Source organism: Apis florea, unplaced genomic scaffold (genome assembly GCF_048593485.1).
Source record: "Apis florea isolate Af1SG1 unplaced genomic scaffold, ASM4859348v1 contig_3203_pilon, whole genome shotgun sequence".
NCBI classification, from domain to species: Eukaryota; Metazoa; Arthropoda; class Insecta; order Hymenoptera; family Apidae; genus Apis; species Apis florea.
Genome location: NW_028256723.1, coordinates 1,761,855 through 1,781,674, shown reverse-complemented (window position 1 = coordinate 1,781,674; position 19,820 = coordinate 1,761,855). Strand labels below are relative to the sequence as shown.

At 40.7% G+C, this 19,820-nt stretch overlaps 1 protein-coding gene across 6 annotated transcripts in view; it reads right to left on the bottom strand.

Annotated features, from left to right (window-relative positions):
- Positions 1-185: 185 nt before the first annotated feature.
- Sox102F (transcription factor Sox102F) overlaps positions 186-19,820 on the bottom strand; it is a 210,686-nt gene continuing 191,051 nt past the window's right edge. For 5 of the 6 annotated variants that reach the window (XM_003693834.4, XM_086910775.1, XM_086910776.1 and 2 more), the window contains 6 exons: positions 9,205-9,489; positions 7,889-8,264; positions 5,837-6,067; positions 4,453-4,500; positions 4,152-4,304; positions 186-4,018 (listed from right to left, as the gene is read on the bottom strand). In XM_003693834.4, coding sequence (XP_003693882.2) covers positions 3,528-4,018; positions 4,152-4,304; positions 4,453-4,500; positions 5,837-6,067; positions 7,889-8,264; positions 9,205-9,489 — 1,584 coding nt within the window. In that variant the 3' untranslated portion in view covers positions 186-3,527. The remainder of the gene's footprint in view (positions 4,019-4,151; positions 4,305-4,452; positions 4,501-5,836; positions 6,068-7,888; positions 8,265-9,204; positions 9,490-19,820) is intronic. The other variant, XM_086910777.1, reaches the window with a different exon arrangement.

The following is a 19,820-nucleotide window of genomic DNA, read 5'->3' as shown; positions in this document are numbered from 1 at the left end:
TATATGTAAAAAAGAAAAAGCATCTAATTGTGTTGTGTGAACGATACGACATCGAAAATTTTTGAGTTATTCGAGCACGCAAACGATCACGATCTTCGTGTTGTCGTCATCGTTGTCATCTTGAACTGGCACGTACAACCTCTATTGCTACTGCGTAATAAGGATAATTATTAAAAAAAAAAAAGAAGAGAGAAATAATATAATAATATTAATAATAATCATAATAATAATCAATAATAATAATCAATAATAATAATAATAATAATAATAATAATAATAATAATAATAATAATAGTACTAAATAAAACTGATGTGACAATAATAATATTAAGGATAATAATAAACATAATAATGACCAAATGAAAATAAGGATATGCATCGCATTTTTAACATTTCGTTAAATCTACGTGTTCTCGAGTAAATTACATATATGTAGCGCTATGCAAGATACATCACAATATAGTTACACTGTACATTCAATAGTATTGACACTTTTTTTTTTTGCGTCGGTCGATTTCATTCTTTCTCTCTCTCTCTCATCTTCATTCATACTCCCTTTCTCTCGCTCTTTCACTTTCTCTCTCTTTCTCTCTCTTTTTCTGTCTCTTTCGGTTGTCGAACACACCGCCGACGCAGTTGTACAAATCCATGTATATACATAAAATAAATTATTATCAACATTAAGCTATCCTATCTGCCGCCGGCCGCGGTATTCGAAAAGCACCCGACGAAACACGGGCGCAGATATATCGAGGATACTGGCTCTCTTTATAAAATTATATTAGGTACCTTGTATAGAATTGCACTGATTATAAATAACAAAAAAAAAAAAAAAAAAAAAAAAGAGAAAAGAAAATATGATGAAAAAGGAGACGTAGAAATTATCGAGTTTTTCATGTCGAGCCAACTCTGCCGACCCGGGAACCGAAAGGGGCACCATGTCGCCCTCTACTTCCGGCCCGCGAAAACGTTATTTGGCACATAAATATTATCACATCGAGCTCCCGATTTTTCCATGTTTCGGTACAATTCGTTTTCCCCGAACAAAATGTTACGCCCTACAGATTTTAATACTTCTTCTTTTTTTCTTTCTTTCTTTTTCTTTTTGCCCATTATAAAACGCTGCTCGTTTTCGTTCTTTTTTCCTTTTTTTTTTTTTTTTTTTCTGTAACATTCATCAACACCACGGTAAATCAACGATCTTTAGATTACTCTTTCGATCGACCCCCTCGATCGTCAGGTTTATCGTGCTTTCACGAACTCGCACAAATTCACAAGGAAATTGAAAAAACGGAGAAAAAAACGTAACAGCGTGTGTCCGGAAACATCGAAAAACAAAAACACACAACGTCGTATTAGAATTTGATTATTCGTTCGTTTACATCGTTTACAATAAATAACGCTAATTTTCCCCGTCCGTAATTTACACATTTGTAACATTGTACTAAAATTGACGTCGCGCGTGTCCTTCTCTCATTTTCTCGCTATTCATTCCTCCTATGCATACACACACCTCCTTTCCTTCTATAATAATACGCTTCGATTATTTCTCTTTTTTTTTTTTTTTTTTTAGATTATTCGATATTTCTCTTTATTATAAAAAAAAAAAAAAAAAAAAAAAAAACAAAACAAGAACATTCTCTTTATCGTGTCTTGCGCTTCACGCTCTTCTCTCTTTCGCTCAACCGTCGATCCATACCCTCATCTTCTCATTCTCCCTGCCCTGATTAATCGTCGATTAACGTCACGGTCCATAAATTAATTGCGAAAAATACTATAAGTACTATAAGTGTTTTTTTTTTCCATTTTTTTTTTTTTTTTTTAAAGACGCGAAACGAAGTGGCCACATATCCCTGTGACTCGAGCGGGTGCAAATCGCGTGTGACGGAATACGAGATTTCACATCTTTCTTTCATCCTCTGTCCCGGCCCTCGTGCGACATACCGGATAACAGTGATCGCATGCGAATACGGAAAAAAAGGAGCGTCCGCCGTGAAACCTGGAATATTACACGATCTAATAATGACGCGATAATCAACGGACCACACAGTTTTTTCTCTTTCTTTCTCATTCTTCCCTTTTTACGTTCAATTTCTTTCTTTACTTTCTTCTCTTCTCTTTTCTTTTTCTTTTAATTAAACGTCACTTCTATCATCGTTTCTCACGTATCGACACGGCCGACCGGAATGGCGTATCGCTATTAGACCACACACACACACACTAGAAGGAATAGGAACAAGACTTTTTTTTTTTTTTTCTTTTTGGCCGCTCACCGTATCTTCGTACACACACACTCACGCACGTGCACACTGAAATACGTGTCGCGATCGTCTCGCGGTGTGTTGAAACGCGGTTCATAACACGAAACGCGATAGAAACGAGTTCGATCGTCGAGCATCGGCGGGAGATTGCATCGGATCGATACCTTCTGATACGCGCGCACACACGTGACACATGGCAGTCTTACGAAAAATCAGGTATGTATATATATATAATTGTGTGTATATATATATATATATATTTTTTTTTTTATATTTATATTTATTTTATTTTATTTTATGTATAATTCTAGCTTTCATATGTTTGTTGCTCTGCGCTCCCGCGTGAAAACGGAAAACACCCGCGAGATGGATACCGACATATATATATATATATACGTTGACACGACGCGAATCGACGTTCGTTACCCACGTTCGAGAATTCTACTCACGCGCATAATCTCGTTACCTAGAACGTTACCTAACGACGATCAGGCCTTATCGTTCGAAGATTTGCGCCTTTTGATTACACCAACGGAATACACCACATAGTACTCCTCGTGCCGCCGTCGTGCCCGTTCTTAAGCCCCCTGCGTGGACCAACCGTCGCCTACTTCTCCCCCTCCCCCCAGCAGTAACGGTATAATAAGCTCCTCGCGTTTATCCTTCGTCAGAGCTCACGTTCATTCACCGGTGTCTCGTGAATCTCGTTCGACAGATAACGGGGGGGGAGGGGTCGGTTGGCCCGGACATTGGGCTCGCGTGACTCTGCATTGTCCCAAAGCGAAGAAGAGGCGCGGCGCGATTGCACAACTACTACTACTATCTCTCGCTGCAACGAAGTGGCCCTCGCGAACGACGACACGACGACGGCTAATCGAAGGAAGAAGGCATGGACTCGCCGCTCGAATCCGCGGGAGGGCCTCCACGCGTCGTACGATGGCACAGAATAAATCGAATCGTTTTTTTTTTTTTTATTATTATATCACAACCTCCAAGGGCGAGGCTTCGAAACGCTCAGTCACCTTTTCGAGAACGTTCGTCCCTCCGATTGTTCGCTTTCCTATCCGTCTCGATACATCCGGCCTACTATCATTTCATATATCATCGTATCTGTATTTCACGCAAGTTTCTTTCGTTTTTCTTTTTCCTTCTGCTTTACCAGAACAACTCGTGGCCGAGTCTGGTGGACGCTGCTGCTGCTGCTGCTGCTGTTGACGACGACGATGACGCTCCGGGCGGCCATGGCGGCTGACCCGGAGCCGCGGTTCAATCCTCGTCGTGGTGCCGGGGACTCGCGTCGTAGCCACCGATCGATCCCGAGTTTTCCGGCGAGAAGTTCATCATATCCGTGGGCGACAGGCTGTCCTGCGGGTAATAGAAGGATGGATGGTCGGAGCTGGGCCCGGCCGCGCCGCCGTTCAACATGGTCGCAGGTGGCGACACGCTGGGCCTCGCCGATGGCCCGGCCCCCGTGCCCGGATGGTGTTGCGTGGCCAGGTCCGAGCCGACCGGGGACAAGAAGCTCATCTCTGGCCCGCTGTCACGGCACCACAGCTGCCTCATTTCCTGCCGCCGTTGCCGCATCAGCGACTTGTACTCGGATATGCGCATCTTCTTCCCGTCCACTATGCAGGTGCGCTTGGGCCGCGGCCTGTACCTGTAGTCGGGGTGTTTCTCCATGTGCAGCTTCGACAATCGCGATTGCTCCTCGTAGTATGGCTGTTTCTCGGAATTCGACATCGCTTTCCATCGAGCTCCTGTTCCCAGACAATTTGTAAAAGAAAAGGAAAGAAAGGAGGCGATAAACTTTGCGCGGTTATCGTTATTATTATTGATATAATATAAAAAAGAGAGATGAAAGAGAGAGGAGGATTTGCTCGAACGACTCACCGAGTATCTTGGATATGTTCGAATTGTGCATGTCCGGGCAGGCTTTCAAAATTTTCCTACGCTCGTCCTTGGCCCACACCATGAACGCGTTCATAGGCCGCTTGATATGTGGCTTGTTCTCACCCTCCCTCTTCTGCTGTCTCACCATTTTAGCTGGACAGAGAGAAGACGTGTTAGATGTCGACGAGCCGGTGCTTGCCTCCCTCCCGTGAGAAGCGAATCTGATTTCGTGAGCATCACCTGGCGCTCTCGAAACAAAAGCGTAAACGTCAGCCTCGTGGCTCGTCAAAAGACTGCTTACCTTTTTCCGTTATGTCTTCCGGTACCTTGTAACCCGGCTCCCGCCACACTGTAATTTCAGAACATCGTGCATGTTATAATTTGCAACAGCAAGTTCGAGCAGATTATGAGAAATCGTGCGACACCATTTATCGAATGCGGATGCATTCGTGATTTTATTCTTTTTTTTTTTTGTTATTATTATAAAAAAATATAGAATTATCATTCGGATACGTAATAGGTTGATAAAAAAAATAGATAAATAATTGAACGAGGAGAGAGGGGGGGAGGGGATTGAGGAGGAGAGAGAGAGAGAGAGAGAACATCTTTTATTCATATTATTCGTATAAATCTCTGTTTCTCCGTAAACATTTGTGCATAAACTGTATTTCATCCGCGTAATTTGTATTTCAGCAATAATTAATGATATTAGGCAGGTCGGTTGTATGGTCGAGTTGCTCGTCGACAGGCGTCCGAGACCTATATTTTAAACGCTTCGTTACGTACAAATAAAGTGGAGGATGAATATATGCTTATCAGAAAAAAAAATGTTTCTTTCATCTTTAGTTTATAATCTCTCCCCGTGTAAGAGAATGAAAAGTTTATACGATATAAATATAATAGAGGGAACGGATCAAGAATCGCGCGAAAGAAATAGAAACGTTCAATTTTATTCTATCCTAAGTTATAAAAAGGCATTATAAAATTTTAATCAAGAGTTTAATAATAGCATCTATTTTTAATCACATTTATTATCGATGTGAACGCGCGTCTTCGCGTTTTTCAACAAATCTAATGAATGAATTATTTAAAGAATGCGAATGAAAAAAACGTGAGCGAATTAAAATTGTATTTGGAAGAAAAGAAGAATCTTAAAGGTGATTAATCATTGGTGTTTGAAAGAATAATCGAAATTATTTCGTAGTTTACGTTAAATTTTGATCGCACAGATTGATAATTGATAAATAATAACTTGAATATTAAAAAATATCGTCCGTACGTATTTTCTATTACTCATAATTACATAGTCATTAGAGAATCATTAGAGTTCATGTTAATCGGCTACCAAGCGGAACATTAATAATCTTTAATTGTTTCCCTTGTCTTCATGAGATGCATCGTGCGTCACACTGAAGTATTGCCAACACATGCAACAATAATAAAAACCCAATCCACATTTCGTTTTAAATCTCCTATCTTTATACGTAGAATTTTCCCCCTTTTTTTTAAAGAAGAAAAAATTCCTAACATTTTTTTTTTATCAATAGACAAACGATGCTTTCAGATTTTCGATCCATCCTGCGTTACACAAATTTCTCGAAAAAATATTCGTTCTATTGCATTAATTATGTGATATCCGAACCATCATCGACGATGAAATAAATTTTTAGAGAAGAAATATTTACTGTGAGGTGTCGACAGATAGTCCTGTTCCTCCTGTGCAGCCTCTTCCCGAGAACTGGAGTGCTTGAGACCGCCGGGTCGTTGAGTCTGCGGCGATGGAGGCATCGCACCAGCACTCGGTGGTATCGCGTAAATGCTGTGCATTGCAATGTGCTTCTCCATGGCGGCGACCGCGGCTGCTGCCACGGCACCTCCAGGTCCAGCCGCCTCCTCTTTGGCCATTACCTTGCCCACTGCAATGATAAGTGCCAAAGAGATAAGTAAGGGGGGAAAAAAATTATGGAAATCAACGCATCGAGCTAATAATATCGTCTCATCGTGCAAAGAGCAGCAATGATATATTGCAAAAAATATCACTGGTTGCTTCTCCAATGCCGTGTTTGAAACATTGCGTAAGAGAAAACGTTTTACAAATAATTCAATATTCAAAAGTTTAAAAATTTATCTTGGCTAGCTTTGTCTTTTTATGTTTCAGGTATATAATTCGTATAATAAAATATATCGTCAGCTCCTGAAGATATATCTTTTCCAAATTATAATAATTAAGAATGAATTGATTGATAGAAGTTTGATAAAAAAAAGAAAAAAAATAATTGAAGAGTTATTGGAAACGATCTCGACAAAAATAAATGAGTTTATTATACCGCGTATTACCCGGTATTCATTTCGAGATCTTGACGAGCTGATTGTTCATGATCTGATAATGATTACATGAAAATCTCATTTTATAAACCTACAATTATATTTCTGAAAACCTGCAATTAATCTAATTTGATTTTCAAGCAATACATTTCACGACTACATGTAAATTTACACCTTTGTTCGTGATAACGAATGAATATTTATACGAATTTTGTTTCCCACTATAAGAATTTGTTTTTCGTCTTTGACCTATATGCATTTCATTCCATTTTTTAACATTTTTTTTTTTTTTTTTTTTTTTTTTTTACTTTCTTTTCATTTTATCATCTCTAGTCAAATATTTTTCTTCCAACATCTCGTATACTTCACATCATACCTCACGCTTCTTACTCTCATTCTCTGTGCCAATTACCGAATCAACTGAACAACGTTACGAAAACAATTCAACACTGTTTTCTTCGTGATTCGGGAAATCGAGGAGAGGAATTTTTCCGGGGCAATCTAATATCGCTAATATGACAGCTCCTGGAATCGCGCAACTCCTCCTCGTTCCTTCTTCGTCTCTCTTCTTCTCTGCCGTCAATCTTTTTTCCATTTCTTTTTTTATTCACTTATTTATTTCTTTCTTTTCTCCCCTTTCCTTTCCCTCTATCCCCATCGTCTTTTCCCCCTCGAGGATACGAGGTGCACCGGCTCTTATCTTAGAATCACGTTACGCGTCGTTGATTGTGCTTTAAACCGAAAGCAAAAACCGGCCGCGAAAGGAAACAGGTTTACTTCGGGCAAGGAGGAAAGGGGGGGGAGAAGGAAAAAGCCGAACAATCAGGTAAAACGCGCGCGCATACCCGAGGATAATTAACCGTGCGTTTCTGATCCGGCCGCGTATTCTATGGGGTATTGATCGAATTTTTTCCAGCCTGGCCCCGTCTGTCCCCCGAAAAGGGTACACCTTGTCGCCCGTTCAAACAAACGGGCAGTTACAGATCGGTGAATTGCGTTCGTGAACCGATCTCGATCGAACATCGATATTCTACTTTCCGTCCCTCTCCCCGATCGGAATTTCTATCAGTACACGCGTACACACGTTTAATGATGAAATTCATCGCGATTCCACGCGGCTTTTGCCTCGTTAGAGCGGCCATCGAGACGGCAACAGATAAAGGCAACAGATGTTTAAATATCGGCGCGTATCTGCTACATTTTTAGATCCATTGCTGATTGAGTTATTTCGTTTTGTTTCTTTTTTTGCTTCTTCCTTTTGCAAAGAGAAAAGAGAAGAGACGAGATACTGGTACGAGATGTTACTATTAAAAAAAAATCCTATCCTCCCCTATCATATCCTTTTTCTTCGAAGAAAAAAGTCAAAACTTAAAATTCCTACTTTCCAAAAATTACTTGGTTGGTCCACTTACTCGGGGAGGAGATGGAGCTGAGGTGAGGCGGAAGACCCGCGTAAGGAAGGGTGGTGAGATAATTTCGAGGCATCGGTAGGCCTGGCGGGAAGAGCTTGGGCGCGGTGGCCGCGAGCGGCTGCTCCTGCTGGCCGCTGCTTCCGGCCCCGGTCGAGTGGGAGTCGCTTCCGGGCGACGAGGAGGACGCCGTGGCCCCCGACGACGAGGACTTGGGCTTGGTGAGGTTGAGGGGCGCGTCGAGATCCTGCAAAGGGGCTGCGGTCGGCGCCACGGCGGAAGAGATCGGCGTCGGCGACGCTTCCTTCTCCATCTGCGTGGTCATCTGCGCGAGATGCGCCGTCGCCCAGCTTGGCCCTTCCCTGTGGCTGCTGATCATCTGTAATGACAATACGTGCGTCGTTTAACAATAATACGCGTTTTGCATCATTCTCGAAATACTTAAAAAAATATTCCTTTCTCTCTCTCTCTCTCATTTTTTCTTTTACAGCCAATGAAATCGTAAACGGGTTCGTAACGATCTCTATTCGTTTCGATCTTTACTACTCGGTCGAATTTTTTACTTGGAAAAATAATTGGATCGAATGGGAAAGAATTCGATTGCGGGTAGATAAATAGCCCTGTGACGGATATGGAATTGTGACGCTAATTTTAATGCGACATATGTTTCCGATATGGATCGAAACGATATATGGCGCGATACTTGATGAAAAAACAAGTCGAAAATGGAGAAATTGTCCTTCCTTTCGAGAAAGAAAATTCGAGTTTCGAAAAGGGAGCGATGTTCCCCCGATGATCCATGAATTAATACAGTTTCGAGGGACCATGATCGAATGCTTAAAATACCAATCTAAATCAAAACTACGCATACACTAACTGTTGCCAATGCAATTCGTGGATCTACCATTCGCAAGCAACGAGTCTGTTCGCTATATCCGACTTTGGATCGCCTTCGCCGAGATCCAAGTTTTCGGTAAATAAATAATTTCTCCCCCAAAAGGAAAGGAGACATCGTCAAAGTGACGTTTCATCCGAGGGGGATGACAGGAGGATCTTCATCTCCTCGAGAGCCAATAACTCGTCGCGTTTTTCCCGCTTTTTCGACTTCTTTTTTTTTTCACGCGGTTATCAATCCTTCCTTGTCGGTGGCGCCACCTACGCGTCTGAATTTTTCATCTCGAAACGAGGTTGTCTCCCTTTTAAAAGTTTCAACGCTCCCGCCGCGTGCTTGGTTGCGAGCAACGTTTATAAGCGTTAATCAAAGTGGAGCGCGGAAACGAACGGGGAAATTGGGATTTGCGTTGGTTGGGTTTACGTACGTTAGCGATCGAATTGATATGTTTGTTGGTGGTTGTTGACGTCGACGTAACCGGCGGTGGCGGCATAGGCGATTGCACCGGCAACCCTCTGAGCTGTTCGAGAAACGGTAGGAACATCAAGGATTGCGGCCCCGACATGCTCAGCTGGTTCTTTGTCATCTGAGCCTGTAGCTCCTGGATGTTGTGCTGCATGATGTGCTCTTGCTGCCGCTTCAAGTGCTCCGTTTGCAGCCGCTGCATCTCGATTTGCTTCTGCGAGTCGACGGTCATGTGCGCAGGATACGACTGCAAAGCCATGGGACGAGCAATTAGAGGGATGATGAACCCCGTTGTCGCGGGAAAAAAACAGAGAATGAAATTTACCCCTCCCCTATTCTCTCTCTCTTTTTTCTTTCTTTCTTTCCAACGGAACGAAAGCCAGCCATTGTTGGCTCGGCTCGGATATTCATTTTCTGCTTTTCAGTTGGAACGAGAAGAATGATGAAAACGTAATGTGGGAAAATTGTTAGATCCATAGATGGTTTGACATTTCGAATGACTATCTTCCCTCCCCATTTCCTGCTTTTTTTTTTATTTCCTTTTCTAGAAGAAGTTTTGCTAGAAAATGATGGAGTTTTATGTACGTACTTATTAAAAAAATTAGAGATTAGATTATTTCTGGAAGTAATTCCCGGAAATATGTGTGTAGTATTTTGATAAAAATTTAAATCAAATAGATACACAACTCGAAGTACAACTCGATGATAAGCATAAGATATATTTACGTACACTTTATGCATACTTAAATATCCGAAGTTATAATTATATCATTATCGCGAGAAAATACGTAACGTTAGCTGGATCTTAAAATATATCAAATTTCCCATTTACGAACTCATTTCTTCCAGGATTTTACAGCTTCCAGGGAAACCGCTAATTGAAGAAGCGTGTACACAAACTCCATCACTTTTTCCTTCCATATGTAATAAAAAAAAAAGAATACAAAAACAAATGATAAAGATACGGAGCCCGATATTATATTAATATCCAGAAACGAATGTACGTATACGCGAGAACGATTTAAACGAACATAACCTCTAAACTGGCAAATACGAATTATAGAAGAATCATCGAGTTTTTTTCTTGATATATACACAAGTATTCGCCTTATTATTTATATCATCTATATAATTTTCTTTCTGTAACAGCCGATAAAACGTTACGCGCTCGCCTAAACTCGCCTCCCCAACATATATATATATATGTATATCTAAACTATAATTTAATCTCGTTACCATCGAATCTTCATCTATCATTACCAGAGCTACCATGGATAGAATATCGAATACCTGCTACGTTCTACGCACGTTTTCCAATCGTGACTCGAACACCTTTTTTTTCTTTATTTTTTTTTTTTTCTTCGACGACGCGGCTAGAACCAGTTCAACGCCGAGCTTTCCCAGAAAACGTAATAAAAGACGCGGGATCGGGCGTGATACCAACTTTAATTGCCGGTTATCGGCCGCGTGAAACGGAAGCTGGCACGGAGCTGGCGAGCAAAGAGAGCGCGATAGAAAAAAAAAAAGAAAAAGAAGGGAACGTTATTGCCACGAAGTGTCGCGATAACACGACACATCGTATCCCTTTTAACGTGTTTAACGCCTCTGTTTTAACCACGGGACCTCCTCAACCGTCTCGGTGGCTCCTCGCTCTTTTCGTGTAATTAGATCGCTAATAAACCTGCTCGGCCAGCACAGATGACGGTCGTTAGATGTCTGGCCGCGAGAGGCCGATTCGATCGAACAGTTTTTCGACTCGAGCCGATATTCACGGTTTATTTCTCGCGAAACTTCCGACTCCGCTTATGAAACGCAGATAGCGCGGAACCGTTTTTACGGTTTTGCGCGTTGCTTCATGAAAATTCCGTGTATTATGCGCATTATTAATCCCGAGAGCTCGTAACGTACCCTTTCTTTCTCTCCTTTTTTTTCTCTCTCTCTTTCCTTTTCCTTCTTCTTTTTCTTTCCTTTTTTCGCGCGTCCCTGATGTGCTCGCCGCCGCGACGATTCGTTTCGACGCATTGTTCCGCCGATTTGCATTGAATGCGCGTGAAAACGCGTAACGAGCGATCTTGAAATCGTGTAATCGATGTTTTCGATTGTTCCGTCGTTATCTTACAAATACGACTCGTTTCTTTTTTTTTTTTTTTTTCGAGTTTCGCGGAAAGTTTCGTCGCGTCTCTTTCTACGCGTCTCTTTCGAAAAAAGAAAAAAAAGAAGACTATTTTTAAATCTTTGCACAATCTCTGCTAAAAAAGATCGTATTAAAATAAGTATACGTTCTTGCTTCTTCACACTTTTCTCTCGATCTTTTAATACTCTCTGCTAAACACAAATTTGGACAACGAGAACAGATAGCCGCCCTCCGTGAAGAGTGGACCAATCATCTCTGGACGGTTTTCAAGAATCGGAAACCGGCCACGTTGACCCTTTTTCCCGCGTATGTAGGACGGAAATACACGGCCAGCCACGCTGGTGGTGGTGGCCAGGGGTTAAGGTGGCCGGATGGAATTATTTCTTTTCCAGCGGCGTCCATTAGTCAAGAGCCGGTTGCGAAGGTGGCGCTATTAATTCAAACGGGGGACAGGTTTTCAGCGCGGCTCTCTCTCTCTCTCTCTCTCCCCCGTATAGTAACCAGTAGTGTAACAATTCAACGTGGTTAATATCATTGTATTTTCCTACGACCTGGCTTTGGTCCAGATATGCTTGAAGTTTAAAGTCTATTTTGGACGATAAGGAAGACGTTTATTCATCCAGCCTGGGCACCAGCTGAAACGTCACACATGCACGATATTAGGCGAGCCTTCTCTTCTTCTTCCTTTTCTCCTATTTCCCTCTCTCTATCCGCTTGCCTTTCGACGAGCGATTATTAATCCTCGATGCGGATTGTGGAAGATCGCGGCACGTGATTTACGATCGTGCGGAGGACACACGCGGAGGATAAACCTATTCCTCGCCTCCCGTTTTCCCTTTTTTATATTCCCTTGGATGTAAGGGAGGAAGAAGGAAGGAGGAGGAGGAGGAGGAGGAGGAGGAGGAGAAGAAGAAAGGAAGAGGCGAAACGCGTTCGATGTTTGCCTTTCCTTCGGAGAACGTTACCATGTGACTTTTTTTCGGGAGAGCCTGATGATTCATGTCGCGGGGAGAAGAAAAGAATTTAACGCGGTAATTTCGGTCGGGTTATTTATAATGGATGGTTGAAAAACGAAACGATGGTTGGGTATTATGGATTTTCTATTTTTTTTTTTTTTTATTTCATATTTTCATTGGAAATATCTAAGGATTTGGAGAGGGATTCGCAGGGAAAAAAAAAAGAAAGAAGAAACGTGAAGAAAATGGGGAAAAATGCAAGACACGGAAATTAGCAGATTTATTCGCTGCGCGAGCACGAACGCGTTGAGCGATACCGGTTATTTGTTAGAGCTTGAAAGACGAGTCACCAGTTTTCTCGGGCACGGTTCTTGAATGAACCGAGCTGGGCCACTTCATAAAGGGCGTGCAACTCCAAAAATATCGTACCGTGAAAAACTGGTGGAACGATCAAGAAATATCGCTATTCGCATTCTTGCTTCTTGATGAATGCTTAATGAACATAATCTACCCTTGATAAATCTCTTAAAATTTCCTCCTTTTTTTTTTTTTTTATTAATCTTCCATACTTTTAAGACTATTCCTATACGGTGGAACTGAAATTTTTAACATCGTTGAGGATCATAAGAAACATAAAAAAAAAAAATACCTGTAATTTCCATTGATCATTGATTTTTCGTCATTAAATATAGGAAAACAATAAAACGTGGTCGTTCGTGAACATTACACTCGCAATAATAATTGTGAATTATCTACGAAAAAAGAAGAGGAAGAAGAAGAAGAAAAAAGATATCGAATACATCGACGCGTACGTAGATGCACACGCGCGTGTTTAGTGTTAGACTTCATTGTTTTGCCAGCAACGGTTGGTATCGACGGTAGGATATTCGCGTCTATCGGCCGGATCCGCATATTAAACAACCTCTGTATGGAAATGCACTCGTTAGCGCTAATTATTCTTACCAACTAATTGCCCAGTTGTGTACGCCGTAAAAAAACAACATTGTGGAGATCACGAGAAAAACTGACTGGACAATCAGTTTTTTTCCATTCGAAGCCCATTCCGCGTGGAACATTTTCGATATATTCTGAATACGTCATCGGCAGCGTGGACACTTTACCTGCTTCGTTCCAATGAATTTTCTAATTCCCCTCCGTCGAGAGAGAGATCTAACCTGTTTCAAATCTAATTTCGATCATGAGGATAATTATCACGCGGAAAAAAGTTTCATTTCAAGCGAAGAAATAAATCACTTAATCCTTAAAAATTTCTCTTTCAACCGTATCGTCTATTATATCCTATCCATTATTTTATATTTAGAAATCATCGAAATCAAAAATTGACGTAACGATTAATTAATTAAATATATATTCCTATCGAAACGAGTTCAACTAAATTTGTTTCGAGATAGAAAAGATAAATTCTGCTGGAAGTTTGGTCTGCGAGCGTTCATTAACAGACTCGTCGAGCCGGTACTCGTGGTCGGATACGTAAACGCGAACAATGTCCGACGACGGACAATAAACGGGCTGTGCAATTTCAGGAACCATTCTAACGGACGGGGCTATAATCGGCATACCGGCACCACAGCCAATGGAACTTCATTATTCATTTGCAAAGTTCAGTTATGCCGATGATACGTATCCATGACAGCTATACCGCCCACAGTGGCTAAATATAAACAGGCGGGGTGCCAGCAAGTTCCATTCACATTCACATCCACACACGAGGCGACTCTCGCTCGCCGGTTCAGTAAGTGAGCATAAGAATATGAGGAGCCCCGTTCTGAATATGCATCCGCGCATTGACGCCAACTGCACCGCCTAAACTTAGCCGCGCAATTACCGAAACATACCTACCCCCATAATCGCTCTTCTCCCGGTTATCTCTGCCACCGGTTCTTTCCATCGACCAACACACCGCCTATCGCGGATTCGTTTGCATACCCGCACCGTTTCATTTGTTTCCGAAGGGAATCAGATCCTTCTGCACTATTCGAATTCATCTCTGAACCAAGATCTCGATTTGGATATAATTTTGAAGAACATCAATTTGATTCGACCGACTTGAAAAAAACTTGATGAGCGAGAAACGTATGATTCGTTTAATTTTGCGCACAAGGAACGATCGTTTGAATTTAGCATTTCTTTGGACGGAACGGATTAAAAGTCGGATGGGCGAGGAGAAAAGTTCGATGAGGGGGGGAATATCGCGTATGGCGGTCGCGGTTGGTCTTTGGTCGCGGCCGGCCGGTAACGAAAGACGAAGGCTAAAGGCCACGAAATTTGAATCTAGATTTAGAATCGGAGCCACTGGAGTGCAAGGGGACATGCACAGCAGGGATGACGTAGATCCACCGGAAGCGGTTCATACTTCACGTGCGTTATAAAGACTGTCACTGTGGCACTGTCTAAAATTACGACGGGCCAGCCAACACAGTGGCTTGAATACAAGCCTACCGAAAGCTGGATTGAAGGTACAATGTCCGCCGGACGATATACCGATATTATTTTATTTCCTTCTCCTTTCCTTCCACTCCAACTTTATCCTTCGACTCTTTGACGGGTATAGAAAAGTACAAGTTTGAGTTGAATGATACATCTGTGATTTCCAATATAAATAAAAATCCCTTTCCTTTTTTAAATAAAACTCTCCATCGCTATTACAACATCTTTGTATCATTCAGACACTGCGTCAACAATATACTCAGATGCACAAAAATATTCGTGTTACTAAAAACAAACTTTCATAAATTGGACAATACGCTCGTAATATTCTTACATCAACCTCCGAGAGACGAATACCAAACACGTACGAATTTTTACATCCCCTTGCATCGTTTCCCGAGATGCACAATGCAATTTTCGTAATGTATTAGTTCGCTCGAGTATCCATCTATCGTTCTGCTCGAGTTGTATCGCGATATCGCGACGGTGTTGGTTGGCATGCACGCTTTGAAAAAAAAAAAAGAAAAAGAAAAACACGGAATCGATCGAACGCGCGGAAAACGAAACTCGAACGAAACGCGCGGATTCCCTCGTGAAATATGCAGGGCGAAACAAACGTGCGCCAACATAGAGAAAGAAGAGGCGGCGACAAAGAGGAGCCGTTGGCCTGCACTCTTAATGGAATTTTAAAAGAGCGAAGCCAGAATTCGACGACACGCAGGGGTGGCCTGGGGGAGATACATAAATTATGGACCGCTTTGAACGGGATTCGCCCGCTGCCTCACCCGTTGCCGCGCCTCTGCAATGAAACTTGTGAATGCGGAATCTAGGGCAACCGGAAGCGGTATTTTCGTGGCCGGGGCTTTTCCACCCGTGGAAACAGGAGAGCCGCGGATCGTCGCTGCGTTATTGCCGAGAAGGTCCATCCGGGGCATCGAGCACCCCTGATGAATTCCTCGCCGAGGGAAAATTGTGAAAAGCCGAGCCTTCGCGTTGATCTCGATGATGGTCGAGATGCTCGTGCATTTCCGCCTCCTCCCTTTCTCCGATTTTTATCTCGCTTTTAAGGGAAGTTCGCTTCAATAATTCGTCGGAATTATTTAATCCGAGATTGTATCGTATAGAATTTGTAACTTTTTTGTATAATTGAGCGAAGAATTTAATCTCCGTTGAACGCGTTTCATTATATCCTATCGTATACGAATTGTGAATTTAATACAATTTCAATTTGTGCAATTTCATCGAAGAGAAGAAAGAGAGAAAAAATTTTCTAGCGAAATATATTCACAAAGATGGACGCGCGCAATGTTATATCAACAATAGAACTGTCACGAAGGATTAATTTTCCAAACCCTCCCTCCTCCGTCCTTTGAGGGAACATCCAACGGACAAAGAATGTAGTTTAAGCCAGAATCGCAGAAACGCAAACGCATCGCTCGACTACAAACGTCGAGTCTTCTGGGTTCCAAGAAACGCGGTAGAGAGCACGCGTCAGAGGCTATACGTTTGGTATCGACATCGCGGAATCCATAATCATAGATCACAGAGAGCGCGCACACACGTAGAAGGCGGCCCCGTGTAGGCCAACGTTGGCCGATACGCTGCAACCAAAGATATTTTCGGGCGACTTTATTGGCCGATGTTTATTATCTATTCCGCCGCCTCTAATCCTTTTGATATTCCCCATCGGCGGATAAACAAATTGCGCCGATCACCGCGAGGCGTGCTGCGAAACCTTCCCGGGGTCAGCTTCTCGAAAGCGGGATAATATCAATAATTTTCCCTTTGCACAACTGTATCGACTACAATATTACACGAGCGTACCACGAGGCGTGCCCGTCTTTCATACTGGTGCAGTATACGACGTTATACACGAGCGGTTTTCAACCAAACGTGTCTACAAAGACGACTTTGTCTCGTTTTCATCTGGCGCGTCGCCGCCACTGACCGATTGTGATCGTGTGTCTGGAGAACAGGCGAATCTTTTGGATGGATTAGATATGGATACAATGTGGTAACAGTTGAATAAAGTGTGTAGCGGTACACCCTGGAAGTGTTTGCTCTCTATATGATTCTTCTTTGATTCTCCCTTCCTTTTAATCAAAAATTTAATTTATCTAACGAATTTTCTTTAAATTTGTAATAAGTAACATTTGTGCAAAAATCTACAGATAAAATATATACAATAACTGAAGAATAATAAAATCGTTATTTAAAATAATTATTCTTATTCTGTATAATCGTGTTTATACAAAATTTGATTATGTATAAATATCTGATTTTTAATATATAAATTATTATAGATAAATAATTTTTAAATTTTATTCTATCGCGAGAAATAAATATCCATAGATCCATTGTGAATCATGTGTGCAGTATCGATTGTCTTTGCCATCTTTTATAATATATCAAATATTATGAAAAATGATACACGACTATATAACACAGATCGGTAGTTCGTAATTACTAATAGATCTCTGTTTCACCGATCGTACATAGATAATTTATGCAATATGCATAATACATCAATATTTAATCTTGAACTCTCATTTGCACACAAGTACGATATTGTGAATTTTTTTTCTATATAATTCATAAAGCCATTACAAAACAATGTCAAAAAAAATACATTATATACCTATATTTCATATAGTTGGACAGATTATTTATTAACGCGTTTTTAATTGGTTAAACAAGTAATATGAAAAAATAATAGAGATTTAAAGTTATAATAAAAAATGGATTTATGATTGTAATTATATAGAAGTATTATGACTACAAGTTGAATTAATATTAATACAAGTGAGTGACGTTATTCTGTTATAAGAAACAGTGTGTCATAAATACTTACAGTGAAGTGTATATAAAGTGCTGACAATGAGACTATTTATCTTCGGATAAATATTTGAATTCGAAGGAATCGTAGAATTCTCGTTTCATCGTTTATGTTATTCTTATTGCAATAATTATATTAATATCTTTACAACAATAATGAATATTTATTCCGTTTCGCGAAAAATAAACACGACGATCTCTTTGCAAAACAGTCTCAAAAGGATAGAGCAAATCTTTCTCCAATTTATTCTAAATGAAAACTGAACTCTCTAGTGACGCGGAAACTAAATGAGGCGGCATAGCATGAAATAATATTTACGCTTCCGGAAATGTACGGCGTCTGTACAGCACGAAGCTCATAATTCATCGACAGAATGTATCAATGAATCGTTGAATTTCTTCAAAAAAAAGGACGAATTTTTTTTTTTTTATAAAAAAATCATATTATTTAAAGCGAGTCGTTTCGATCGAGTAATATCAACGTTACTCGATTTATTTATCAATCAAAATCGAATAAAATATAATATAATATGAAACCAGTTCAACATAGGATCTCTCTTTAACTATAAATCGGTATTTTACATCTAACAAAAGGATAATTTCTAAAAAAATCTTACGGAACATTGAAAAATGATTCGTCGCCGTCACGCGTTAAAAATTATTACACTAAAGCATCGTTTTTTCAACCGATTTATCACATCACCGATATATCGCACTGAAATTTTACAAAATAAGGATCAAAATCTTCGAAACATCGGAAAGATTGTCCAAAAACGATTGAGAAACACTGCCATGGATCAACTTAACAGTTACCATTATCCAACCTCTAACCTAACCTAACCTCGCACAAGTTTCCATCTGAAACACAACCTCTCCTCGTAAGAACTCCTTAACCGCGTAACATGGCAAGTACTGTACGACCAGACCACACTGCGTTTGCGAATAGAGTTATCGTGTGTTCAACGTGTACCGCAAACACCGAGTTGGACGTTAACAGCTTCGAGAATACTTTATAAGCGTGCCGGTTTCATCGCCTTAAACCGGCGTACCCCGTTTTATTCCCTGTCCAATGCCACGTTCTCTTATCTTTTACGATTCCCTGTCCACGCGTTCTCCACCTCGTCCACCACGAACTGGCACGAATACCGTTGGTCGACAGGGACCCGTGTTCGAGTGGCGTTCTCGCACTCTCGAAATCGACGTCAACCACGAAACGATGTTTGTCAGCGCGCGCACGGCCACTCGTAAACATTACGCGAAACGTGCATTCAAGTGGAACAATGGATGACGTCGATGTGAGGTTAGGTAAGCGTTCTGTTTGATTTTCGATCGTGAAGTGGATTGTTAAACAACCCGATCAATGGAAAAGATTTACAAGTTGTAAATTTCGCGTGGGGAGTGTATTTTTCGTTTTGTTACATACGTTTTATCGTGTAACGAGTGTTGCGTGCGTACAGGTTAAGCTCGTATCACTTTTTATCACCGAATCTTATTTTTTGACCGTGATTTAACGAACAGTGGCAAAAATTTTGAAATAGTAAAGATTGAAAAGATTAACTTGATGTTTTTAATATTTTTCAGGTATGGTATCATTTTATTTAAATTAGATTTGTTGTCTTTTAATATGCAAATACGTGTCCATCGACCATGTAGATTGTATTCACTGGTGGACACTGATCGAATAACTTATGATACGATGTCTCTTTCGTGCCACAATAACGCAATAACTTTTGCGAAATACATAATTATAGATTTATCGTTCTCGAAAGATTAATTGTTTTTAAGCAATGCAAATTATTAACGAACGTTTAATGACACTTTAATATTAAGTGAAATTATATGATAAGTAGTTTATATGTTAGAGATGAAAACATTTAATTTTAATTCGAGAAGCAATAGAAACAAAATATTATTAGGAAAGCTTGTTTGAATATCCCGGCAGGCCGGTATACGGTCGAAGATTTTTATGTAAATAAAGTTTCTGTCTACATTAGAGGTAATGAGATTACTTATGCGAAATTGTAGCGCAGTGATAAAATATTGAATATTTCATACATGGTATCCTGCTCGGAATAATTAAATACTCGTCCACTTGGTTATTTCATCCTTGTTGATCAGATGTTCATTCTATTTAAACTTTTAAACTAGCACATACATTTAACACATAACCACGATAATTTCATCCTTTTTTTTTTCCTTTTTAAA